General features: G+C 42.1%; 1 protein-coding gene across 13 annotated transcripts in view; it reads left to right on the top strand.

Annotated features, from left to right (window-relative positions):
• The window catches only part of PPP6R3 (protein phosphatase 6 regulatory subunit 3), a 177,534-nt gene that overhangs the window by 46,489 nt on the left and 103,369 nt on the right, over nucleotides 1-27,676 (top strand). For 9 of the 13 annotated variants that reach the window (XM_053261811.1, XM_053261821.1, XM_053261792.1 and 6 more), the window contains 3 exons: nucleotides 3,487-3,629; nucleotides 22,107-22,233; nucleotides 24,518-24,750. In XM_053261811.1, coding sequence (XP_053117786.1) covers nucleotides 22,222-22,233; nucleotides 24,518-24,750 — 245 coding nt within the window. In that variant the 5' untranslated portion in view covers nucleotides 3,487-3,629; nucleotides 22,107-22,221. Of the gene's footprint in view, nucleotides 1-3,486; nucleotides 3,630-4,345; nucleotides 4,374-22,106; nucleotides 22,234-24,517; nucleotides 24,751-27,676 lie in introns of all 13 variants that reach the window. The other 4 variants (XM_053261801.1, XM_053261845.1, XM_053261835.1 and 1 more) reach the window with 4 other exon arrangements.

Here is a 27,676-nt window from a genome sequence, read left to right on the forward strand (position 1 = left end):
GTGAACTGGCTAGAGCCTTTGGAGTCAGGCAGTATATTAAATAAATAAATAACATACTAAAGTAAAGTGTGCCGTTGAGTCGATTTCAACTTCTGGCGACCACAGAGCCCTGTGGTTGTCTTTGGTAGAATACAGGAGGTGTCTACCATTGCCATCTCCTGCTCGGTATGAGATGATGCCTTTCCACATCTTTCTATATTGCTACTGCCCAATATAGGTGTTTCCGTAGTCTGGGAAACATACCAGTGGGGATTAAAATACTAGTAACCATGTAACTGGTTTCCATATTGGACAACTGGATGGCAATGAAGCATTTGTTAAAAAGAGAGAGAAAGCTCGGAAATACGGTCCCATTGGAAGATGAAGCACAGAAATTGGAGGACGGTGGGTCTTGATTTAGTATGCTGGTGATTCTGATTATGATGGCAAAGATCCAAAGAGCTACAGGTGAAACTCGGAAAATTAGAATATTGTGCAAAAGTCCATTAATTTCAGTAATGCAAATTAAAAGGTGAAACTGATATATGAGACAGACGCATTACATGCAAAGCGAGATAAGTCAAGCCTTAATTTGTTATAATTGTGATGATCATGGCGTACAGCTCATGAAAACCCCAAATCCACAATCCCAGAAAATTAGAATATTACATGGAACCAAGAAGACAAGGATTGTAGAATAGAACAATATCGGACCTCTGAAAAGTATAAGCATGCATATGTATTCAGTACTTGGTTTGGGCCCCTTTTGCAGCAATTACTGCCTCAATGCGGCGTGGCATGGATGCTATCAGCCTGTGGCACTGATGAGGTATTATGGAAGACCAGGATGCTTCATTAGCGGCCTTCAGCAATTCTGCATTGTTTGGTCTCATGTCTCTCATCCTTCTCTTGGCAATGCCCCATAGATTCTCTATGGGGTCAGGTCAGGCCAGTTTGCTGGCCAATCAAGCACAGTACACTGTATACTTTTCAGAGGTCCGATATTGTTCTATTCTACAATCCTTGTCTTCTTGGTTCCATGTAATATTCTAATTTTCTGGGATTGTGGATTTGGGGTTTTCATGAGCTGTACGCCATGATCATCACAATTATAACAAATTAAGGCTTGACTTATCTCGCTTTGCATGTAATGCGTCTGTCTCATATATCAGTTTCACCTTTTAATTTGCGTTACTGAAATTAATGGACTTTTGTACAATATTCTAATTTTCCGAGTTTCACCTGTACTTCTGACTCTTCTTCTCCCCCCCTACCCACATTGGGAAGCAGACCCTCATGCCATTTCACATACTTCTTTTGAAAGGCCTGAGTTTCACAAGTCATTTCCATGAGGCAAGGGGGACTACTGTTTTCAGAAACATGAACCTCAAGTCTCCTTGGGTATGCAGAACTAGTTGTGGTGGTTTAGATCCTTGCCACTATTCATATACAAATTACTTTAACTTTTAGCTTTAAGCAAGTATTAGACATTACAGACGTGTAGATTACCTTATGTCAGCTATCTACAGGACTTGCATTGTTGTGAACACAGCATAAATGTCTGCTCTTCTGGAAGCTTTCCTTTAGAGTTCTAAGTTTAAAAACTATGAACAGGAAAAGCAGTGTGTGATAATCCCCTCTGGAAATCTGGTTCCTTTGGGAAAAGACCTCTTCCTTTTGTTAATGCCCATAATCTCATTCCAGACTGCTTCTTCAGCTGCAGAGCAGATAATTGAATTTGAGTACACTGATAATTTGAACTTGGAAGAATTTGGTTATAATTCCAGTGGTTGCTGTAGAAACCTTACATTTGCTGCATATGGCCTCAGCAGCTTTTTTGACTATTTTCAAATGAGTTTTTTATTGCTTTGTAAAATAGTCTAATAAGAAAAGTTAAACTGGTCACTCATCATATTATTCAGTTTTTATACCGCCTTTCATAAGGCATCCCAATGCGGTTTACAAAAGTTAAAATACAATAAAACTCCATAAACATCACATTTGAAACCTTAAAATCAGTTAAATGTTAAAAACCATAAAACACCAAAAACTACCAGAAAAAAGACAAACAAGAGAGCTGAGAGACCTGGCATCCCCTAAGGGCAAAAGCCTGAACAAATAAAGAAGGTGTTCTTTAAAAGCAGTCACACATGTCAAAGAGCAGACATTCACTGGGAGAGCATTCCAGAGCCTGGGGGCAATAGCAGAAAGGGCCCTGTTCCATGTGCAAGACAATTTAGCTTCTCTTAATGTCTGCACATGTTGCAAAGGCCCCTCTGACAAACTTGTTGGGTGGGCAGGGACCCTTGGGAACAAGCAGTTCTTCAGGTATCCAGGGCCCAAACTGGTAGCGTTAAAGGTAACCAGCACCTTGAATTGGATCCAGAAACAAATTGGTAGCCAGTGCAGCTCTTTCAGAATAGGTGCATTGTAGTATACTCGAAGCAAACAGTACAGAGAGAACTCTGGCGGCTGCATTCTGCACCAACTGAAGTTTCTGAATATTCTTAAAGGGCAGCCCCACATAAAGTGCATTGCAGCAATCCAGCCACAACATAATTAAGACATGGATAACCATGGTCAGATCTGCTTTCTTGAGAAAGGACTGCAGCTGGTGCACTAGTTGAAGCCGTGCAAAGGCACTCCTGGCCACTGCCTTCACATGCGTATCCAAAAGCAGAGCTGGAGCCAGCAACACCCCCCAAGCTGTTCCCTTGCTCTTTCAAGGGGAGTAAAACAGCAGAGCTGGTTGAATCACCCTAACCTGATTGGCTTTTCTACTGACCAGCAGCACTTCTATCTGGTCTGGATTTGCTAGCCCACATCGAGCCCTGGTTCAGTATATTCACTGCTTCCCTAGAATCTGATGTCAGAGAAAGGTAGAGCTGAGTGTGTCATCTGCACATTGATGACAGCCCAAATTGTCAGATGACCTCTCCCAGTGTTATCATGTAGATGTTAAACAGCATAAGGGACAACATTGAGCCTTGCGGGACCCCAGAGGCCAAGGATTTGAGTAGAAGTCCCCCAGCACCACTTTTTGTAAGCTCCCCACAAGAGAGGACCAGAACCACTCCAATGCAGTACCCACAATCCGAAACCTGAGAGGCGGTCCAGAAGGATACCATGGTTGATGGTATTGAATGCCGCTGAAAGGTCCGGCAGAACCAACGGATGCACTCCGCCTGTCTAGTTCCCAGTGCAGGTCATCTACCAGGGCTACCAAGGCAGTTCCAGTCCCAAAGCCAGATTGAAAAGGTCTAGATTATCCATACCATCCAAGACCCTTTGCAGCTGCACAGACACCACACGCTCTATCACCTTGCTTAAAAAGGGAAGATTTGAAACAGACCGATTGTTATCAAGGGAGGGCTTTTTCAATGTTCTTGACTTCCATTTATACCCTCAATAGGTGCATGAAGCCCACAATGCATGTGTGCTTCTAGTTGAATTGGCTAATGGAAACCTGGATTCACATTGTGAATTTTTTTGTGTGTTTTCTTGTAGGAAGAAATCTACTTCATCTTAATCTGATTCAGTCTGCTAATACTGTAGATTGAAATATTTTGTTCTTGCCAGGATACCTTGTAATGGGCAAGGAGCCACAAAGAATACAGTTTTTTTTTCTTTTTAAACTTTTCTGTTAACAGGTAAGAAATGTCTCTGTTTGCCTCTACAGATAAATGCTTATGTATTAGTGCTGCTTTACCCCCTAAAACACAATGCGTACAGTTGGTGTTTGAGAATCCCCATCTTTAACAGGGCTTTGCCCATATTTGCTTATTTACTTTATTTTTAAGAAGTCTTGCTGATTTTATATTGGCTTTTTGGTGCCTCCTTGAGCTGTGCATGCTTTATTACTAGTGATTTAAATGCACTTTGGGATTAGTATGACATTGTAAGTTATTTATTTGGTTTATGTGTACAACAGTGGTGCATAACCTGATCAGGGACTTAAGCCCTGTTAAATGAGCAGGAACTGAAGCACTGGGTTGCTGGGGAATAATCCACGATTAAGTCATGTGCATGTTCGCTGTACTAAATCTGATTGAGTAAGTAGGATTGTCTGGGTTTTAATTTTGTTGTGTGAAAAAGGTTTTGCTTTCAACTAAAGTTTGTTTCCAGTCAGTCACTGCTTCTCCCTCACATAAAGATAGGTGTTCTGGTTGGTTGACCTGTGGCGCTTCACTTTCATGTATATGATTCCATTACATTCTCAGATGCAGCTCTGTGGCAATACAGTTGGGTTCTGAAATGTTGTTGCTTCTGCTTTAATGTTAAATATCTGCTAGCTGACCAGCATAAAACACTGCCTTCTAAATGCAAGCTTAATCTGTTACTTCCCCCTTCCTTATGTCTCTGTTAGAAGACTGGGGTGTTTCCATGACAGCTAGGTAAGTCAAGCATATCGTAATAAGTTGTTGTATCCTGAAGTGGTAAAATGAGGGATGTAACACATAGTTATTAGAATACTTTGCATTTTGATAAGTATCTCTTTCTGGGCTATTTAAGTGCCAAAAGAGGGTATTTTGAGCTGCTTTTCCATGCTGTCTTTAACAGAGAAACTGTATCAAGTCTGTATGACTACTTTTGTAAACACTTCTTGTGTTAGGTGGTTTCTGTACAAAGAGCATGATTTAATATTTGTGGGGCTTAAGGCAGGAAATTGCATTAAGAATAATAAAAGCACTTGTTTGCATACATATACATGTATGCCCTTCCAATTGATTGTTCAGTGTAGCTGATATCCAAACATCATACAATAAGACAAGACCACCAACAGAAAAACCAAACCAAGAAATATGGTTAACATCTACAGATACCACTGGAGAGTCATCTGAGGATATGGACACCAGTGTTACCAGTATGCTGATGACCGAAGTTCTACCTGTAATTTAAGTTAACCAATGCCAAGGATACAGTGGAAGTCCTGAACCAATTTTTGTAGGCTGTTTTTTATTTAGATGAGGGGAAACAAGCTGAAGCTTAATCCAATTAAGACAGATTCTCTGGCTTAGTAACTTCATATCTGGGTAGTGATACAAGACCTGTTAGATGTGGTTGCACTCTCCTGAGGACCAAGGGTGTAGCATGGATGTGCTGCTGGATCTGATGCTATCCTGATGATATTGGTGGATAAGAGTGTCTTCAGCAAGTTTTAGCTGGTACATCAGTTGTGGCCCTACCTGGAGAAGGCAGATTGGACATCAGTCATCCATGCCTGGGTCATATCCTGGTTAGAATGCTGGTCTGGAAGCTTCAGCTGGTTTAGAAAGCTACTTCAAGAACTGCTCTGCTCTACATACAGTGTTACACCCGTTTTGTGTCTTTGGGCAGCTTCACTGGTTGTCTGAGCCAAATTAAGAGCTGTGGATCTAATCTTTAAAACTGTTCATGACATGGGACTAAGGTACTTTTAAATACTACCTGTGCCCATGTGAATCTGCTTGGTAAGATCACTTTCTCAAGGCTTGGTGGTTAGCTCATGACACACTCAAGTTTGGTTGTCAGTGACCAGAGAGAGAGGGTTTTCTCCAGTGGTAGCATCACAACTATGGAATGCCCTCTTCAGAGGATTCACCAGGTTGAATCCCTGGCCTCATTCTAGAAGGAACCATACAAATGTTGCTCTTCCATGAAGCTTCTAGTAGATTTTGTTTCTAGCCTGCTATTCTAAATTTGACTCTGCTTTTATCATTCTGTGTTTTAGTTTGTCAACTGAATATTTTAATGTAACTCTTTATTTAATTTTTGAGTTGCATGTGAGGCATTGAGCCTAAGAGGCAGGGTAAAAATCTATTAAGTAATAAAAGCAACAGCAAACTCAATGAGGGAACGCATGGGAAAATAAGAAGTGTTTTTACAGGCACCTGAAAGTGAGCAGCATAGGAAGCAGATGCACCTCTGTGGAGATGTCCCAATTGGGACATGAAATTAAAAAATGTGATGGCAAGTGCACCTGGAACAAGGTCTCTATTTCACAAAAGGCAGGTTCATATGTGAAAAGATCTACTGGGTACTTGGTTCCCAAGGCCATTTAGGGTAATATCAACACTTAGAACTGATCTGAGAAGGATACTGGAAACCGGTGTAGTTCTTTCAACACTGGTGTGATATGTTCATTGTAGCAAGTCCTCATCAGTTACCTTGGTGCAGCATTATGGACTAACTGAAGTTTCTGGATGCTTTTCAGAGGCAAGCTCACATATAATACATTAAGTTATCTAACCTGGATGTGATCAGAGCATGGATAATTGTGGCAAAGCGCTATCTCTTAAGAAAGGTACATCAGCAGAAGTTGGAGAAAGGTCCTTCAGGCTGTTTGGTCCTCTGAAAATGGATTTAAAAGAACCTTCAAGCTGTATACTTGTTTGTTCAACGGGGGTGATGCCCTGTCCAGAACAAGTTGAACATTGTTCCCTACTAATAGTACAGTTATTCCTCACCAATCACGAGGGTTTCATTCCAGGAAAACTTCGCAGTTGACAAGGCATTAAAACCAATGGGGAAAGGTTTTAGGGGAATCGCGATTGCAAAAAGACCACAAGATACAGTTAAAAATAGGAAAAATTGCCCCCTGAGCCCCAGAATTTGCAACCCCCCCAAAAAAAATCTAGCCAAACCACAGATACTTGGGGCACTTGGCAAGACCTGCCACAAGTTCCTAGTCGTGGATGCTTAAAACTACGATCGGGAAACTCATGATTGGCGAGGGATGACTGTATCGCCACCTAGTCTGTCAGATTACTGGTCCTGAGGACAATGGCAGTCATACCAGCCACCTCTTGAGTCTACTGTTGAATACCAAATTGTTTCTTTATTGCCAATCTGGGATCTGAGCCTGCTGGCCTGGCAAGTATCACAGACCTGGTTGTGGGAGGTGCAGATCTCTTCTAGTTCTGCTAGTAGTTCAGTTTCTCAGCACAGCAGCTGTTTAGGCTTGATGGGCAGGGGTTGAGTTGTAGGGCTGGGGGTTGCTTTTGGTTTAGCATACCTGCTGGTAAAGAAACTTGTTGGGTGCACTTCAGTTTTGCAGAAGAAGCAATTTAATAAATTGTTATCTGGAGGCCTATGGTATGTGAAGAGGAAGATTTTTTAAAAAAAAACTTTCCATAGAAGTGCATTTAGTACTTTATAGAGCTGTCCTTGAATGTATTCAGTTTTGTAAAACTGTACACAGTTGGGCAAGACATGCATTACGGAGCAATTGTTCTCAAAAAATAGTTTTGTTAATGAAACACTATAGCTGTTCAGGTCCCATGTTTAGCAGTTGACCAATTTCAAATGTTTGTACCTCAAGTTGGGTGAATAAGAAATGATTGGGGATTCTGCTGGTGTGCCAATCTCCCTCCTGAAAAGTGGCCTCCCTGCTTGAACTAACAGAGTTGATCTCTGAGGTAGTATTGACTTGTGATATTTTGGGGGGAATTGAAACATACACACAAAGGCCACCTTGTTGAGTTTGGCTGAGGATTTTGACTGCCATGACAACCTCTCTGAAAAAAAGTGAAGATAACTGTGATTAGACCTTTCCCAACTCTAACTTGCTGTTTATTATTTATTTATTACATTTATAAACCTCCCCATCCAAAGGCTCTGGGCAGGGTGTACAACAACTTTAAAAAGACATTAAAACACGCAATTTAATACAGAGTGCTAAAAACAATATAAAAACAATTCAAAAACAATTTAAACCAATTAAAATACTTTAAAAAATACTTTACAAACCTTGGAAGGCCAGGCCAAACAAATAAGTTTTTAGGGCTCTCTTAAAGGCTGACAGTGAGCCTAAACTATGGATATCTTCCGGGAGTGCATTCCATACGCCAGGAGAACTACAGAAAAGGCCCAGTTCGGAGTCACGACCACATGTACCAGTGGTAACTGGAGACGGACCTCCTCAGATGACCTCAACAAGCGATGGGGATCATACCGAAGAAGGTGCTCTCTAAGGTAGATTCTCTGTGTCATTCTGGCCACAGTCCAGAGGTCTGCATACAGTGGATTGTCAGCTTTTCTTAAGGCTCCTTGAACACCTTCCCCACTCCCATCCCAACTCTTCTAAAACTTTGTTTATGAAGCAGGCTTTTGGTTCTGTATACCTGCTGATGAAGAAACTCAGTGAATGTGTTTCAGTTGCAGTAGGTTGCAGAAGAAGCAGTTGAATAAATTACTATCTTGAGGCGTATGATACATGGACATTTTCCATAAAGGTGCATTTACTATTTTATAGAACTGTCCTCACAGGTACTCAGTTCTGTAACACTGTACACAGTTGGGCAAGACATGCATTATGGAGCAATTGTTTTCTAAAAATAGTTTTAATGAAACATTGCAGCTGTTAGCATATTGCGCACTAATGGCGAAGATGTTTCTGTGCTCTAAAAATGTGCTACAAAACTTTGGCCTTCCAGCTATTGGATTACAACTTTCATCATCGCTAACTATAGGCTGCCATGACCCAGGCTGATGGGAGTTGTCCAACAGCTGGATAGCCAAAGTTGTGCAGCCCCGCTCTAATAAATGGGGCAGTACATGGTTGATGTAAGTAGTAAGAAATGTATGGAGAACTACAGTTCCTCTAGAAGAGGGGCCCACTTCTGGAAGAAATAATATATGTGAAAAATAGGCTCAAACACTGGGCTAAAGCCAACCAGATAGAGTTAGATGGAGACAAATGTGAAATCCTGTATTTAGGTACAAAAAAAATCAAATGCACAAGTATAGGTTGTGGGGGGAGACCTGTGGCAGCAGTACTTATGAAGAGGGGCTAGATTCTTAGTTACACTGCTGACTCATGTTTGCAGCAGTTTAAAAAAAAAAAAAGCTAATGTCTCTAGTTGCATTAAGAAGCACAAAATCCAGATCACAAGAAGTAGTAGTTCCATTCTGTTCTGCACTGGTCAGAAAGCTATGTCTAGTTCCAGCAAAGCTGCTGTTATGTTCTCATCCTCAGGCAAGGTGCCTCTAAATACCTGTTGCAGGGGAACAACAGCAGGAGAGGCGGCTTGACCCCATCTCTTGCTTCTGAGAGGCTCTGGTGGGTCACTGTGGGAAACAGGATGCTGGACTACATAGGCTTTGGGCCTGATCCAACAGTGCTGTTCATATGTTCTGGATGCTCCATTTTAATGGCTTAGAACAGGGTTACCTGGGAAAGTGTCACCTCCTGCATGGTCCCCACTGCACATTAAGATCGAGAGGTCCATCTCTGTATGCTGCCAGCCTGTCTGACGGTGTCTCAGGAGTGGGACTTCTCTGTAGTTGCTCCTTGGCTGTGTAATGTGCTCTCTATAGACATTTGTGGTTTAACATCTTTACCAGCTTTCAAAAGCCTGGCTTTTAGTAATCTTTGTTTTAAATTGCCGTTTTAGCAGTTTTACTTTGTCTTGATTGTGTTTTTTGTGAACTGCCTAGAGCTTTTGGAGTCAAACAGTATATAAATTAAATAATGACATTGATAAACTGGAATGTATTGGGGAAGGCATCAGAGATGGTGAGGGCTTTGGAAATGAAGGAATAGTTGAAAATGGTGGCCATGTTTATCCTAGAGAAAACAAGACTAAGGGGAAATAGGATAGCCTATATATGAAGGTCTGTCACATAGAAGAAGCAACCTTGTTCTTTGTGCTCCTGAGTGCACAACTAAAATCACTGGGTTGAAATTGCAAGAAAACAGATCCGACATTAGGAGGCATTTCTTAAGTGTGAGACCTGCCCATCAATGAATCGGTTTGTCTCCTGCAGTGCTGATCTCTTACTCACTAGAGATTTTTCAAATGCATTGGACAGCTATCTGTCAGGCATGCTGTAGCATTTCCTTTCTCTGAAGAGAGTGGTTGGAATAGATAACTTCCCTGGTCACTTTTAATTCTAAAAAAGTCCCCTTTCAGCTTATAAACCCCTGTATATTGCCTTCATCAGTTAGTAACTTATTTAGCCTTGATAGTGGGGTATTTTGACTACTTCTACAACCATCTAACACACTGTTGGAAGGGGAAAGACAGCAGTGTTCTCTCTAATTTTTTACATCTGTATGCAGAATGAGTTTTGGTCTGGGCAGCAGTATGAAGGCAGTGCACGCGTGCATACACTCAGAGTGGAATTTTCCTGATTCAACCTGAGCGGGATCTAAAAATAACTGAGCAGATATCAAATAACGTGTGAGTGTGCACACACCTTGAAGGGAACACTGAAAGACCGCTATGGTGGGACACTTACTGGTCGCACTATTCAGTTTTTATACTGGCTTTCATAAAACATCCCAAGGTGGTTTAGAGAAGTTAAAATACAATCTAACTTCATTAAAATGTCAAAATTAACTAAACCAATAAGACCACCATGAAGTAGCAACCAGTGTTCCCGCTAAGGCGAACATGTGGTCACACACTTTTAAAATGTCAGCTCAGTTAATTTTAGATCCCACTCAGGTTGAATCAGGAAGACCCTGTTCTGAATGCACATGTGCACGCACTGCCTTGATACTGCTGCTCAGAACAAAACTCATTCTGCACACAGATGAGAAAAATTAGACAACATTGGTAGCAACCATAAAAGACAAGACAGGAGCAGAGAGATTGACAAACCTCTAAGAGGTAAAAGCCTGTACAAATAAAACAGTTCTTAGTTGTTGTTGTTGTTTTTAAAAGCAGCCACAGACATCGAAAGGACACTCCCTGGGAAAGCATTCATAAGAACAACCCTGCTGGATCAGGCCTATGGCCTATATATCCCAGCATCCTGTTTCACACAGTAGCCTACCAGATGCCTCTGGGGAGCTTACAGGCATGAGGTGAAGGTATGTCCTCTCTCTTGCTGCTGTTCCCCTAGGGGCAACAACAGAAAACCTATCCCACATGCACAGCTATCAAGCCTCTCTCAATGTTGGCACATGGAGCAAAGCCCCCCCAATGACTTTGTTGGAGGGGCAGAAACCCTTGGGAGCAGGCAGTCCTTAGATATCCAGGGCCCAAACCTCTAAGTGCTTTAAAGGTGATAACTGGCACCTTTTGATTGCAGACTTTTAATTCATGGAAGAAGACTACCAAAACTACTATGTCTGTGCCAACTGTGCAGATGAAATTTTACATAGGAAGCTGCCTTATACAGAGTTAGACCATTGGTCCTCCGAATTCAGTATTGTCTACACTGACTTGCAGTGGCTATCCAAGGTTTCAGACAGGAAATTTGTCCTGCCATACCTGGAGATGCCAGGGTTAAAATCTGGGACCTTCTGCATGCAAAGGAGACGCTATGGCTTCATTTTCTTTGAAACTGTGTTGCCGGGACTCAGTAATATAAAGGAATATCCTGGTATTGACTTCTTGGTGGTTGCATTTTTCAAGAACACTTTCTTTTGCTCTTAATGTTTTTTCTTACCTTATGACCATATGTTGGAATCAGATAATGTTCAGTAACCCACTGGAGGGGACCCCTTCAGAAAATAGATGAGATTTATTTACATTATTTCTCAAGAAATCCTGCCAGTTTTTAGGGAGGGCACCATTTTGTTTAACATGCTGTCCTCCACACTTGCCTTGCTTGTATGTAAAATTTTGTATCCGCATCATCATATGTCTTGCACAATACCAACCCTGTGTATGTGCGCAAAAGCACACGCTTGTTTCAGAAAGTGTATCTTTCACTGGACTCACCACTTAGCTTTTGAGGGATCTAAAGCTTTCAGTGTTCTTCTAGGCTTATTCCAGTATGTCTGCCATTTATTTAAGCATTTTGATAACTAGCCTGGAGGTTTGCATACTGAGATTAATTGCACCTATTAGTGCCACAGCAATCTTCAAGATAATGTTTTAAGAGAATAATTATGCTGGACCTGTGCACTGCATAGAAATATTGCTAAAGTTAAATCTCTTGGATGAAAATAAGCATGCACTATACTACTCCGGTTCAGCCACAAGTAGTGGTTATTTCAGCTTAGCTGAAATGTTTCCTTACTTCTCTGAGGCTTTGAAAAATTCTAGAAATCTTTAAATCCTTTAGCCTCATTAACACACAATTTCTTATTTTCCATAGATTAGAGGACTCCTTTGAGCCCACCTATTATTGGAGCACTGGTTCCAGTTTTGCAATGCACATGTTTGATTAAATTCACAGCAAAATGTTATCGGGTAGTGAACACATTTGCTCAAGCTTTTTGTGTTGTCCTTCAAATGATATGAAATCATGGGAACCCTTCTGTCATGTCCTGCAAATAGTTCCAGTCGTAAGACTAGCGAAAAGATCTAGTGAGATATTTTAGTCACTGTTCAAATTGATAGTTTAACAAATCTTTATCATTTTACACTTGTAACTTTTCTTTGAGGGCTGTTTTGCTGTAGAAACTGACTTTTCCTAGTTGGCTATTGATTCATATACATCTTTTTTGAATGGTATAAGAGTAATCTGAGTCCTAAACTGAAACTATTGTGACTAATTCAGTGAGTTCAATAATATTGTACAATGACTTGAGACAAGTCTTCAGAACTCAAACTCCGTGTGAAGATGGGTAACAGCATTGGAACTATGGAGAACTAAACAACCTTTAACCATGACATAGGAGTGTAAGTGGCTGGATTCACCTTAATTGAAAAGGACACCTGATTGGTACCCCTGAATTGGGGAATTGGCTGGAATTCATCCCTGATTAGGTGGTAAAAGTTTGGGAGCCCTTCAGACTGCAGCCTATGCTCTTATGAGAGAGTGGTCTGTAGGAAGAGTCATAAGCCATTCTTGACAAAGATATCTCTGCCATCCTCCATTCTGATCACGAGTTTGCGGTCTTTGGGACTGACCTTCTGGTTGAGTGTCCCTACAGGGATTCTTTTTATTCTGGAGAGGAATTGACTGTCCCACAGGGAAAGGGGACCTACCCCTTTCCCACCTCTCTTGGTGAAAAATAGATTAAAAACCTTATAGTCTCCCTTGCACTTTAACCCCACCCTCTTACCCACACTCACATGCACAGAGATTGGGGATGAAAAATCGGAACTCCAAGAACTCCGAAAGGAACGGGGTTCTCCTTATATTACCTGTGAAGAGATAAAGAGAGGGAAGATGGAGTCTAAGTGGAGAAAAATGGGGTGCAATGGTGATGAGCATAGGGGCTGACAGTCTTTAGAATGGGTCCCAAATACAACATGCCTTGGGAGGGGCTTTTAGGTCAATTTTATAGAGTAAAAAGGACACTAAATCTGTTCTCTGGTGAGCTACTGATTATCTAGAGGTGCTTCTTATGTAAAACAGTAGAAAAATGAAAACAAAAAAGAGCTAGACAAAAAGAGAAGCTTATCTTGATTTATTGGAAGTTGTTCTGTTAACCTTTGGGCTTAGAAGGATCCAGAGAAGATGACTCAATAGCTTTGATTCTAGGAGGAATGTGGGGACATGTTGCGGGGAGGGGGAGGGTGGACTATGGAGATCTGATCTGCAAATCTTGGAAGTGTCTCAGAGGAGCTGTGTGTAGAGTCTGATTTAGGTTGTTGGAGCCTTTTGCAGACTCCTGTAGAGATAGGAAGCAATCACCATGGCTCTCCTTTGCTTGACTCTCTCGGGTGCATTTTACCCTCAGTGCTAAACACTGGTCTTTCCATGGACTCTCTTGCTCTCAAACCCAGGTCAAGTTGTTCCAGGTGCCTCTTGTAGGGTGCCAAGAGGGTGTGCAGGGAGTCCCAGATCTGGATTCCCTGTAACAAGTTGAGAATTCCAAGGATACACATTCTCTTAAGTACATCTGCCATTGTGTTGAAACTGGGAGATGCTATGCTGTGGTGCAGAATCTTTGTTCTTGAAAAAGGAAATAAGTACTGGAAGATGTATAAAGGGACCCCAAGACTGGTGAAGGAATCCTGTGAATCATGGCTGCCATGGAGCTATGAAGATTAATTGGTCTGGGGTGGCAACAATATCTAGGGGTGTGCATAAACAGTTCACAGTGAACCAGTCCACCATGAACTAGGCCAGTTCGAGTGGCTCGATTGCAAACCAAATCGGCCTTCAGGAAGGCCAGCCAGTCTGCGAGCAGAGCAAATGGAGCCCAGTTTGTGGTGGACCGGTTCAGTGGGTCAAGGGGCTACTTCACAAAAGGCTTCTAAAGGGCAGCTGGGAGGGTGTTTGTGGCGAGAGCTGAGCCACCTTTAAAAGTAAGTGATAAGGTGTTTATTTGCAGCAGCCACAATACCACTCCTTGAAGCTGCCTGGGCCCAGTGCACAGCAGTGGTGCTCCCCCCAGCAGCCTGTGTGCTGCGACACGGCTCCAACATTGACTTGTCCTCCGCACATGCCTCACCAGATTCCCCTTTACCAGCTACTTTACATAGCCCTTCGAACTGCTGAACCAGTTCAAGTTGGTTTGTTTGGACGGACTGGCCCAGAGGCGTAACTAGGGAAAACGGCGCCCGGGGGAAGCACTGAAATGGTGCCCCCCCGCTGCCCCCCCCACATACATCTGATGATACATCCCACATTACACTTAGGTTTTTCCTCACAACAACCCTGTGAAGTTGGCTTGTATCTCAAACATCAGAATTATGATGCAATGAATAATGATACATCCTACATTGCACTTAGGTTTTTCCTCACAACAACCCTGTGAAGTTGGCTTGTATCTCAAACACCAGAATTATGATGCAATGAATGATGATACATCCCACATTACACTTAGGTTTTTCCTCACAACAACCCTGTGAGTGACTGTATAGTATAAACAAAAATCAATTAAACTATTACTATAGCTTTCTCATGTAATATCCTGCACCAAGAGGCTCAGGTCAGTTCTAAAATGCTTCAAATGTTCCCTCAGAACATTTCAATAAATTGATCTTATGTTGTGTACATTGAAACCTTACTAATATGAGTTCACATTCCAAAATAGCAGAAATCACTTGTTTCGATCTCTGCGTTGTTTTGATGAGCAAAGTATTATGCCAAGACCTAGAAGTGAGAGAGAAAGCCTCTGAACAATTAGGGGCTCTTCTTTCCCTACTTCTGCTATGCAGTGAGAATAGCTATAAACCAAATGCGGAAAAAGATGCAAAGTAGAAGTATCTTAAACTATCATTAATAATTGATTAGAGCACTGCTAATGAGAAAAGCACATTACATTACTGTATTTTTCCCCACAGCACCCCTGTAAGGTAGGCTACTATTTATAGATGGGGATCTAAGGCAAAGAGATACTTGTCTAAGGCTCATGAATGAGGATGTGCCATCTGGATTAGACCATGTTTCTCAAACTCACAGGGCTTTCGTTACCTCAGTGGCACTTACATTTATTTAGGAACCAGTAAAAAAAACTTTTATGATGATATGCTACATCTGCCTCAGTGCAGTTAATCCTTCTTTTAGTACCTAATCTGGAATTCAATGTGTTTATGGGTTTTAAATATATATATTATTCAATTGCACCAATCCTGTACAATTTCATATTTTATTGTAACTGTAAATCATTGGATTATCTTTATAGGTTCATTTTTATATTTCTTATATAATGAATTGTGTCTTGCTTGATCCACCACCTAGCACTAAGCTGAAATACTTGGATCTAAATTTATTTAGTCCAGTTGGCATAACAGGAATATTCCAGATTAAAACCAGGCACTATACCTTAACTACAGAGTGAGCCAGGCTTCTTGTCTCATTTTAGTTAATACTCTTACTTAAAAAAAAAAAAATTCTATCTCTGACTTAAGACCTTGTCTTATCAAAATGAAAGGGTAACAGGAAAAATATTGAAACAGAAATAGTTAATCTCCCTCATCTATACATGTCATGTTCAATAAGGAATCTATGAGTCCTCTTAAAGCTCTCCTACCTATCTTGTCATATCTGAAAATATAACTGTACATCCTCTTTTTTTTTAAGAATCCAGCACTGCATATTTGTACCCATCATTTCCCCTCCTTTCTATTACCAGAATATGGTATTTTGATTCACAGGGGAAGTTGTCAGAGCAAAACACAAGACATGAACTCTAGCACTTTTTTATTTTATTTTAATTTTTGGTCTGTTGTTTTAATCACACTGGTTTTTTCTTCAGGGTTAAAAAAAAAGTTAGAAGTCTATTATTTACAATTTATAAAACAACCCTCTGTTTGGTCCCATTTCCACCCATTTCATGCAGCCCCTTGATTTCACTGAACACAAACAACAGCCCCTGGAAAAGTTTCTAGATGCATATCTCTAGGGAAATCAGGAGAGCTCCTTCTAAAGAACAAACATTATAATCAGGAAAATCCAAAACTTACCTTTCCAAAAGGACAGGAACAAGGATGCCCAAGAAATAGTATCATCAAACTTCTTTCAGCTGCCTGCATACAAGGCTGAGAGGCAGGCAGGCAGGAAGGAAGTGGCTGGGCGTGGCAGAACGGGAATCGGGGATTTTCTTATGGGAGGGTACTTTTACAATCAGTTGAAGGGTTTTTAGATTGTTTTGCCAATATGCTGTATTTAAATATAATGTATACTATGGTAAAAGAACCCATCCCTTACACAAATGTCACAAAATTAGTGTGTTTTTCTACTGAACTCGGACCATTCCAATATATACGTTTGGTGCAGTCGATAATGGGAAGATGTCCTGTAATTTTGAGTAGGGGTATGTACCTGTAGTTTCATTATAACAGAAGTCGTGCTGGGTTATATCTTCAGCAATGAGGGACAGGGAAGGGAGGCTGAGACTGCCTGGAAACCCTCGTGTAGCGCTGTGTGGATGGAAGCACATTACTTTGCCTTTCACTCTACCACAACAGCACATGCTCCGGCATAAAAGGCGCTGAAAGGCGACTCCGGCTCCTCCTCCCCTGCCTAGGCTGATCCATGTGTTACGCTCAGGCTTTCTGCTTCAGCTCACACCCATCCGGCTCGCTGGGACTGGTGGTCATGACTCTGCTCCATACCTTCCATGCTGACGAGGGAGGGAGAAGGAGCCCCAGGAGGAGCAGCAGGCGCGCTACGCCCCTGATTCTCACAGACTGAGCCATCAGTCACTTGCAGCAGAATCACTTGGGGGAGGCGGGGGAGCAAGAATGCCGATGATGGGTTCCGTTCTGGCCATTTGAATGTCTACTGCAGACAGTGCAAACGTATTTTGGACTTGGAAGCTGCTTTTATTATGCACACGTCGCACAATCTTTCCCCCTCGAGATTGCCTAAACCTTTACTCGCGCGACGGGCTTAGCAACTCCCAAGACCCGCATTCCTTTTTGTCTGCTGATGTCATTGGCGTTTCCCGGGTAATGAGCCGTGATGTCATAGGAGAGGGGGAGCGAGAGCACGCGCATGGAGGCGTTGAGACTTTTGCAAGCGCCTGGGCGCAGTTTCTATGGGAACCTAAGCTTGTGCTAAAAACAGGTTGGCTGGAAGCCCCCGCTCCCACCGGTCTCAAATCCAAACAGGGAGGGAACCCTGGGGCTACGGGGTCCTGCTGATCGCCATTTTCTCTCCTGCCCAATGCTGTCCCACAGAGCCCAATAACGCCGTGGCTTGAAAACCTCTTACTACCCGTTTGCTTTCTTCTCGTCCCTCTCCCCGTCTTGTGTGTCTACCGCACCCCAAAGCTTCTCGGACTGAATAAAGGTTGACTCGCTCCCTGCTCCCCCCACACCTTTGTCCCGATTCTATGCCCCAAAGAGCAAGGGGCGCTGGCTGCCCCATGGCCCGTTCCCTACGCCAAAGGCGAGCTCCAAGTAACTTCAATATTTTGCACACCGGAAAGATCCGCTGCCGCCACCCTGTCTCTCTCCCCACTTCACCTAGCGCCTCGCTCCCTCCTTGCCCCCACCCTCTCGTGTTCCCACCTCTCTACTCCTTCACACAAGCCGCGTTTCCCTTCCTTGCCCGATCCCCTCCCAGTCACGCTCTCTCCTCCCGCTCGCCACCCTCCCGCCCCCCCGCGCTCGATGCGAGGACAGCGAGAGTGCTGCAGCCTGCGGGCGCGGAAGGGACAGCTCGTGGGAGGGGGCGCCGACGCGCTCCCTTGCCCGAGAAATTTGTATTTAAATTTTTTTAAAAAAAAAAATCTTTTGGGGATCGGCAGGGGTCATGGCGGCGCCCCCCCCACGTGACCCACAAAGATGGCGCCTGGGGCACGTGCCCCCCCTACCCCCCCTATCGTTACGCCTCTGGACTGGCCCAGCCGGTCGGTTCGACCAAACCCGTTTGCGGAACTGTGCTTCGGTCTGAATTTGGACTGAACTGCAAAAAACGGTCTGCACACACTCCTAAAAATATGAGTGAGACACCCAAGCCCAGAAGAAAGAATGCCCAGGATCTGCTAAAATATTGCCTTGATCAGCAATATGATGGGAACATAGGAAGCTGCCATATACTGAGTCAGACATATCTAGCTCAGTATTGTCTACAGAGACCAACAGTGGCTTCTCCAAGGTTGCAGGCAGGAATCTCTCTCAGCCCTATCTTGGAGATGGCAAGGAGGGAACTTGGAACCTAGATGCTCTTCCAGAGCAGCTCTGTCCCCTAAGGGGTATATCTTACAATGCTCACATGTAGTCTCCCATTCAAATGCAACCAGGGCAGACCCTGCTTAGCTAAGGGGACAAGTCATGCTTGCTACCACAAGACCAGCTCTCCTCTCCTTGTTGGTAACTAGAATCATGGCACATCGGTGCCGCCTTATTACCAAGGTAATGAGTGCCATCAGACCAAGAAAGTACAGAATTCAAAGTGCCAATTGCATAGATGTTTAATGACGTCAAAGCAAGAAAGCTGCATGCCAAGAGTCTATCAAGACTGATAAACTGGATATGCTGTTTTGGATGAAGAACATGCAAAGCCTAAGCAAGACCAGGAGGCTGGGAGCATATAGAAGACATTGTTGCAGTTTATCATCTATGAAGAGAAACATAGATATTCCTATGGTGAAGGAATGCAGCTGCCACCATTACAGTTGGAATGATGTCTGTTGGAATGGTGAACTATTGAAAGTAGAACCCACACAGATGTAGAGGAGGAATGGGTTTGATAGTGTTGTTGGTGAAAAGCATTTAACTTCCTGGAGGAATACTAGGGAAGTATGAGTATTGTTGTGACTGAAAAGAGTGTGGAACAATGCCATAGGCTAAATTTACTATCACGAGTATCCAAGGTCTGTGTGGTAAATGCCCAAGAAGTTTTAGTCTCCCACAAAGTACATGTATCTTGTCATGCATATCTGATAATTAGAGATGCAGAAAGCAATGGCAGCTGACAAAATACTGAAGTTATATCCAGTTTTTTATTCTCCTTTATTGGTCAGAGCCAAGTGGAAGGTGAGTGTTCTTACTTGGTGTGAACACTTGTGTGTCTGGAGTGGGATGTCAAAAGAGGAAGGGACAACTTTTTTTTATATCACCTGGTAGTTGGTGGGATGTTGCCAAAGAGAGAGTTGGTAAGTGGAGGGAAGCTAGTCAAAGGTTACATCTTTAAGTTGATGAATCTCTAGAAATGGAATTAGGGATTTCCCCTTAAGCCTTAAGATTTTGGAGTACTCCGAGGAGAGTAAGACTGAGATATTGTCACTGGTCATTGTTCTGTAGAACAAGGTCCCTATTAAAGTTCAGTGATCTGTAAGTCTCTGTAACACGTTGATTGAGAGCTTAAAGGTAACTCCTGTTGAACACATTGTGGACTAGGGATGGGCCCGGACCGGTCCGGAGGCCATTCAAAATGTCTCCGGACCGGTCCGGACCTGGGTGGTCCGGTTCGGGTGGGGGGGTACCTTTAAGAGCGGCGGGAGGGTTTACTTATCCCTCCTGCCGCTTTCTCGATCTGCCGCCGTAATGTTAGAGCAATTGGGGTGGCAGTCACAGAGACTGTGACGTGCGCGCGTGCGTGCGTGCAAAGGTCTGCTGGGCATTTTTTAAAGCAACGTCGGGGAAGGGGCGGCAGGGAGGTCTCCTGCCGCCCCAATTGCTCTAAACATTACGGCGACAGATCGGGAAAGCTGCCGGAGGGTTAAGTAAACCCTCCCGCCGCTCTTAAAGGTTACCCCCCCCACTCCAGTACCGGACTGCAGTAGGTGGTTCCGTGCACACCCCTATTGTGGACTTGGTTGTCGTCTTAGGCATTTCAAGTATTGTTGGCCTAGGGACGAAACAGTCCCGCCTGCACCCGCCCCTCCCCCCCCCAGTATTGGAAGATATCCAACCAAATGAGTACCTTGTCATACATGTCTGATGATTAGAGATGTGGAGAGCAAGGGGAGCTGATAAAATGTTGGGGTCATCACATTCAGTTTTCTGTCTTCCTGTGTTGATCAGAGCCAAGTGGGAGGCAAGCATTCATACCTGATATGAACACTTGTTTGTGTGGAGTGGGATGCCAAAAGAGAGGAACAGTTTTAAGAATTTTAGGACCAACAAAAGGAAGTACTTTTTAATACAGCATGTAACTAACATATGGAATTATCTGCCAACGGATGTGGTGATGACCGCTAGCCTGGGTGGCTTTAAAAGGGGCTTAAACAAATTTGTGGACAACAGATCTATCAATGGCTACTAGTTTGGTTATAGGCTACCTCCAGCCTCAGAGGCAAGATGCCTCTAAATACCAATTGTAGGGGAGCAACAACAGAGAGAGGGCATGCTCTCACCTCTTGCCTGTGGGCTTCTCTCAGGCATCTCGTGGGGTCATTGTGTGAAACAGGATGCTGGACTGGGTGGGCCTTGGGCCTGATCCAGCAAAACTGTTCTTATGTTCTTAACCCTTTTCCTACCACATTGTGTGTGGTTTCCTCTTGGTGGTTTACTGGAGACTGCCAAACTGCTTTCCGCTCCTCTAAGAGTACTGAAAGGATAGAGAGGGTAACTAGCTCTGCTGTATTGGTGGAAATGGACCATATTGGTCTAGGACAGAGACCATAATGAAGAAAGGCCAGTTGGTTTCTGGGAAGAGCATCTAGGCTCCAAGTTCCCTCCCTGGCTTCTCCAAGATAGAGCTGAGAGAGATTTCTGCCTGCAACCTTTGAGAAGCTGCTGCCAGTCTGTGAAGACAATACTGAGCTAGATGGACCAATGGTCTAACTCAGTATATGGCAGCTTCCTATGTTCATTTGTGGAGTTTCACTATCCACTGTTCCCACACTGCTGGGGAACTAAGTTTTCAGTTAATACTAGCTTAACTGGGCAGACGGAACTGAGTGGAAAGATGCTTACCTCACCCACATAACATGAGTGAAGAGATGCGTTGTGCATGTGCAGAACTCAGTTGTATGACTGCACAGGTGACCGCTTGAAGAGCACCAGAAGCAGGTATTGCTATTCCTGGTGGCACCCCTGTATTTTTCTTGTTCTTGACATCCTCCATTTTGGAATCTGATTCCCAGTCAGTGGGGAATGCAATTGGTTCTTATTTGGGTGCATTTCTGATGTTTTAGATAGGTAAGCAACACCCCCCACTCCTTTCATAGAGCTAATAACTAGTTTTTAAAAGTTAATAAACAGTAACTGCATTTGTCTCTTTTGCAATGGGACTGTCATGGATAATGTTTTTTAAGAGTAGTGAGTTTATAAATGTTGTGTTTAACATTTTTAATGTCTTACATTGCATGTAAGTAATGAGCTAGACAGAACTTGCTAACCAAAAGGAGTGTGAAAAAAATTAAATTTAAAAGTGACCACTAAGTACAGTCACTGTAGTAGTTAACTCTCTAATAAACTGGAATTCTGAGCTAGCTAGATTTATACTAAGAACTTTAACAATATTCTGATGGGAGTGCCCATGAGTACTGTTTGGCATAATTTGTTTGGAAAGGGAAGAAACAAAACATGAAGCATATTAGCCTGTCTTTGAACTCTAGTTTCAGTTTCTTTTTAAGGGCAGGCAGTCCTTATGATTCTGTATCTGTTCTAGTCTCATTTTGCGATCATATACATGCTTTCCTGGGAGTAATTTGGTGGGGAGTGGGGTGGTTATTTCCAAATAAACAAGCATGGGTTTGGGCTGCCCATGTTGCATCTTAAACTGGGGACCCAAAGAGCACAGTTTTAAAAGCACTTCCAGCTGGAATGTAGAATCGAAAATTTTAATCATCATAAAGTCTTAATAGTGTAAGTTTGTTAAAGACAATTCTGATATTTAAGGGTTCCACTAATTTGCCCTTTGATCCATTCTGTGGTGTTTTTCCTTATTCCAAGGGTCCTGGCCTCCTGTTGAAAAGTGATGGAGTAATCTGGTCAGCATCTGCCATATTGAGAAACCAGCCCCTAATACAGCTTGCCTGGGAGACAGTTTGTGAAATAACACAGTAACATGTTTGCAGTAGTATGCTTTCTTTTTTGTTGCTATTTACTGTCAGCCTTCTTTCTTGAATGAAATCATTGAAAATTAGTGACTAATAGCTTTTTTAAGGTAGCTTGGAGAAACATATTCATACAGCACAATCCTGTACATGTATACTTGGAAGTGAGCACCACTGAATTCAGTGACTCTTACTCCCAAGTAAATGTGTATAGGATTTTAGCCTTATTTAAGAGAAATTCCTGTACACTTCATTATCTAAAGCAGTTAACTCACAAAGATGCAATTTTTTTTTAATTAAAAACTGGGAAACTGATTCTTTTTGATCGGTGTTGAATAGATAGGTTTTTTGGATTGAAAGTTAGACTTTTCTCTATCAACAAGAAATGGTTGCAGTGGCCTGACAAATAAGCCAATGTTTGACTTCAGTTTCCTGTTTAAATGATATCCAATGTATAGAACTTAAGCAACTTGTAAGTATACTAATATTTTAATTGGTTGTTTAGGCTTATTTGATTTCTAACTTCTAGCAGTTTCTACCTTTTAAAAAAATCTTTACACATTTGTGACTTAAATACTGATGTATATTGAATAGACAGTACTAAATTTTGAGCTGGCTGCACGCTCCAGAACTCCCCAACCAAGAAAATGGAATGTTAGAAATGGGTTTAAATTTTCTTGGTGACTTTCTGTTACTAAAAACAGATACTTTTTCTGATTTCCTTATTGTATACTCAGCTAATATAACATACCTTAAGTGCAATTCAGCATCTCTATTCTATACCCATGTGTCTAGAAGTGAGACCTATTGGTTTTCAATGAAACATTCTTCCATGTAAGTGTACTTGGAGGACTGTGACCTTAGTATATTTAAAATGCATCAAAGGCAGGGGGTCTATAAATGGACTTGTTTGCTCAGCTTTTGGCTCCATAGAAGCAAAGTAAGTGTTTCTCTCTGCCGCTATATTTAAATAGCTAGTAGCAAAGAGAGTATCGCACATGTAGTCAGGTGTGTTCTGGCAGGGCATTGTTCAATGCAGAGTTTGCTGCATATGCAGCTTTTGTTCCTGCTTCAAAATGAGAGAACTAGGACTGTCATAGTGCTGGATGTATGCAGTGCAACATGATGGAGCTAGTGCATGTAGTATTACATAGATGCTTGCTAGTGGGCAGTGCAGCTAAATTCTGGCAAGCTGTAAATTACAAGGTTGTTCATGTGTTGTGGATTCTGGAATACTAAATAATGTACAGGCCAGGACATACTTCAGCTAAACCCATTCCTGATTTTGTCCTAAACATGTTTGGTGATGTCTATTTACTATGACTGTGAAAAATGTTTGGTTTCCTAATACACATAAGTTGAGTTGCTATAATGTGCTTGGGCACAGTTCCAAATTTGAGAATACACTTTTCTTTAACAAGATTCTAGGATGATAAGCAGCAGTTGGACTTTGTATTTTTTGATGAAGTATGGGAGGGGTTCTGGTCCTGGCCCTCATCTCTTAAGTACTTACTGATCCTAAAGCATTGACTCGTTAAAAAAATGGTCTGTGTGTCTGAAATATACACGCATCAGTGCATTCTTCTTATTTTCTTCATCTGATACTTTTGTATCAGTATCAGTTGCACGAAAAATAAGGCTGTGTGTTCAATGTGAGGCCAAAGGCATGTGTGCAGTGCTAATGGCATTGGTCCTGATTATTGACCTTGTGGCAAGTGTTCACAAATTCTGCTAAATCCTTGCTGGGAAATACAAAGCCAGATCTTGTGGTATAAACTAATAGAGTTTAGTTCCTTCTTGGTAAAAGATAATACAGCACACGGATGCCTTATAAGAGAAGTTTGAATAAGCAGTGGAAGATAATCTCTTCCCCGGCCCCGTTTATCTGACCCCCAAGTAGCATTAAGCGAGCTTCTTGGAAGCTGGCTTAAGAGGGTTGTAAATTTGGAAGAAGATAAAAGGGACAAGAAGATGTCAAAAAAATTCTAATGAACTAACATTTTCTTTACTCCTACATTAACATGTCAAGTTTTATATGTGTTTAAAAGTCTTGGAATAGCTAACTACTCTTCAATAAAGTTAAGACATTGGCTTATCATTCAAGGCACTCGGATAATGTACCCATTATCTTCTACGAAGCCTAGTTTTTAACAGTTCTTTTCCCCTGCTTTCTTTTTTATGCTTCTGCAGTCCCTACATATGCAGACTGAGCAGGGGAGAAGGGGGAATGCTTTCCTAAGTACTACTGCAGGCGACTGCTACTATCTGTCCTTAACTAATGCTGTGTGTGCTTTTCCTTTTCTGCAGACCAGTATGTTTTGGAAATTTGATCTTCACTCATCATCACACATAGACACACTTCTAGAGAGAGAAGATGTAACTCTAAAAGAGCTGATGGATGAAGAAGATGTTCTACAAGAATGCAAAGCTCAAAATCGCAAACTTATAGAGTTTCTTTTAAAATCGGAATGCCTGGAAGATCTAGTTTCATTCATTATAGAAGAGCCACCACAAGACATGGATGAAAAAATCAGATACAAGTAGGAAAATGCCTTTAATTTGAGAGCTTGAAGTTGATAAATACCTCTCTTCTTCTACATACCCTGTAGTTTCAGTGAGGGTAATAGTAAGCCTGTTACATCTCTATGGTCTGGGGTGGTGATGCTTTAATTTTATTGTTAAAGCAATTGTTAAAGCACCTTGTTATTCTTTAATTTTATTGACTCTTGTTCATTGATCCTGTACTTGGTTAGACTACAGAGAAGTATGTGGATTAAATTAATATCTAATATTGCCACTTCATTTATCAGCCCTCATGCCAACCAGTTATCAAAGCAGGCCCTGTTTCGTGTTCCTAATCTGTGGCATCAGAACTGTCACAGGTGGAAGCAGGACCTTTACATCAGTTGCTCCAAAGCTGTGGAATGACCTCTCACTTCTTCCTGACCCTTAGAAAGGGTTACAAGGCACATTTTATTTATTTATCTTATCACATTTATATACCACCACATGTAATATCTCTTGGTAGTTTCAATTAAAACCCCAAAACAATTAAGATCTTAAATCATATAAAACAAATTAAAATAACCACCAGTAGAACTTTAAAACATTATAAACTAAGAGCCTGATAAAATAGGTGCATTCTCAAAAGCTGCTTAAAAACAGCCAGAGATGGGGTGGTTCTGATTTCATTTGGTAGCATGTTCTAGTGCAACTCTAGAGAAGGCCTTGTTTTGGGTTGTCACCAAACAAGCTGGTGGTAAGTGCAACTGGACCTCCCCTGATCTTATTAGGCAGCGGGATTCATGAAGGACACACACTTTTAAATACCCTGAGCCCAAGCCATTCAGTACTTTATAGGAAATAACCAGCACTTCGTGTTTTGCCCAGAAACTTATTGGCAGCCAGTGTAGTCCTTTTAAAATAGGCTTAATGTGGTCTTTTGGGTAGCCCCAGAGACCAGCCTGGCTGCTGCATTTTATTTATTTTAACATTATTTAAAATATTTCTATACCGCCCAAAACTTGTGTCTCTGGGCAAAAAATAGTAAACTGTAAAATGCAATTTTAAAATTGCATTCTTTACCACTTGCAGTTTCCAGACTATGTACAAGGGCAGCCCAACGTAGAGCTCATTGCAGTTGCTTTGATGTTACCAGCATATGCACCATTGTTTTAAGGTGGTTTATGTTGAGAAATGGACATAGCTGGTGTATTAGCCAAAGCTAATAAAATGCACTCCTGGCCACTGCCTCAACTTGAGATATCAGGAAGAGGTTTGGGTCCAGAAGTGCTCCTGGACTACATACCTGTTATTTCATGGGGAGTGTAACCCCCTCCAGAACAGGCAGATCAAAGCCACTTCTTAAGTTCTGACCTCCCACAATGAGTACCTCCACCTTGTTTGTCTGTTTCATTATTTATTTATTTTATGTGATTATTTTATGTATATTTAATTTAATTTAATTTACTTCCTGACTTCAGAGGTTCTAGGTGGTTCACAAAAGTAAACACAACAAAAACAAAATAAGACAAACTATGACAACACTTCAAAACAATTTAAAACATCCAAAGATTACTAAAAGCCTTGCTTAAAAAATGTGTCTTAAGGGCTCTTTTAAAGGCTGGTTAAAATGTTGAACCACCAATGTCTATAGGGAGCACATTCCATAGCCCAGGAGCGACTACAGAGAAGGCCCATTCCCTAGTCCGCCAGACGAGCTGGCAGCATCCGGAGGCTAACCTCTCAATGACCTTAATATGTGGTAGGAATCATGCAGAAGTCGTCACTTTCCCAGGTAACAGAGGAGCAACCTGGGAAGTTGTTTGAAATCAACTTCAGTTTCTTTCCCCTCATGCAGCCCTGTACTGTTTCCAGACAGGCATTTAGGGAAGTTAAGCCATTTCCTGATGAAGTTGATAAGGAGAAATAGATTTGGGTGTCATCAGCATATTGAGAATATCCTGCATCAAATCTCTTGATGATCCTCCCAGTGGCTTCATGCAGATAGAATGGAACCCTGCAGGACTCCATATAGTAGCTCTCGCTTTGAAGGGTAACAATCTCCAAGTGGTACAATTAGGAATCTACTCGAGAGGTAGGAGCAGAACCACTGCAAAGCATTGCCTCACAACCCCCTCAAGTGGTCCAGAAGGATACCATGGATGATGGCTCCGAAAGATGCAAGAAGACCAAAAGTGTCATAATTACCCTGTTGATTCCTAATTGGCGCTCACCTAACAAAGCCGACCAAGGCAATCTTCACCCCATAGTCTGATTGAAAGCCGGTTTGAAATTGGTCCAGATAATCTACTTCTTCCAAGACTGTCTGGAATTGAGAAGTCACCACCCTGTTAATCACCTTGCCCATGCCCAACCATGAGATATTGGAGACAGATCTATAACTGCCTAAGTCAGAGGGATCCAATGCAGGTTTCTTCAAGAGTGGTTTAATAATTGCCTTCTTGAGACGAGGCATCCTGCCCTCCTCAGAGGCATTAATGATACATTAACTTCCTTGCCAGATTGTTTGAGCCATGTAGGGCAAAGGTCAAGAGAACAGGCAGTAAGGTGAACCTCTCCAACCAGCTTGTCCACGTCCTTGGGAGTCACAACACAAACTGAAACAGATCCCATTTATCCATACAAGAGGAGTTGCTGGACACCTCCATAGTAGACTCTGCAGTAACTACTTAATTCATTTTCAGCTCGAATCGATGAGATTTTATCCACAATAAACTCATTAAAAATGTCACAGTGAGTGACAGATGGTTCTGATTCAAGAGAGGGGGGCGGATTACTAGTCCTCTCGCAACCCTGCTTGTTTTCTGTTTGGCTTGGGATGTTGCTGGCTAGTCTGCCAAAGGTTTTGGGGGTGTTGCTAGATAATTGCTTTGTGTGTTTATATTGTGCATTAATCTGTTTCAGTAATGTTTAACCCTCAGGAAGATGGCATAAAAATGTTTA

The sequence above is a fragment of the Hemicordylus capensis genome, chromosome 1 (genome assembly GCF_027244095.1).
Source record: "Hemicordylus capensis ecotype Gifberg chromosome 1, rHemCap1.1.pri, whole genome shotgun sequence".
Classification (NCBI taxonomy): Eukaryota; Metazoa; Chordata; class Lepidosauria; order Squamata; family Cordylidae; genus Hemicordylus; species Hemicordylus capensis.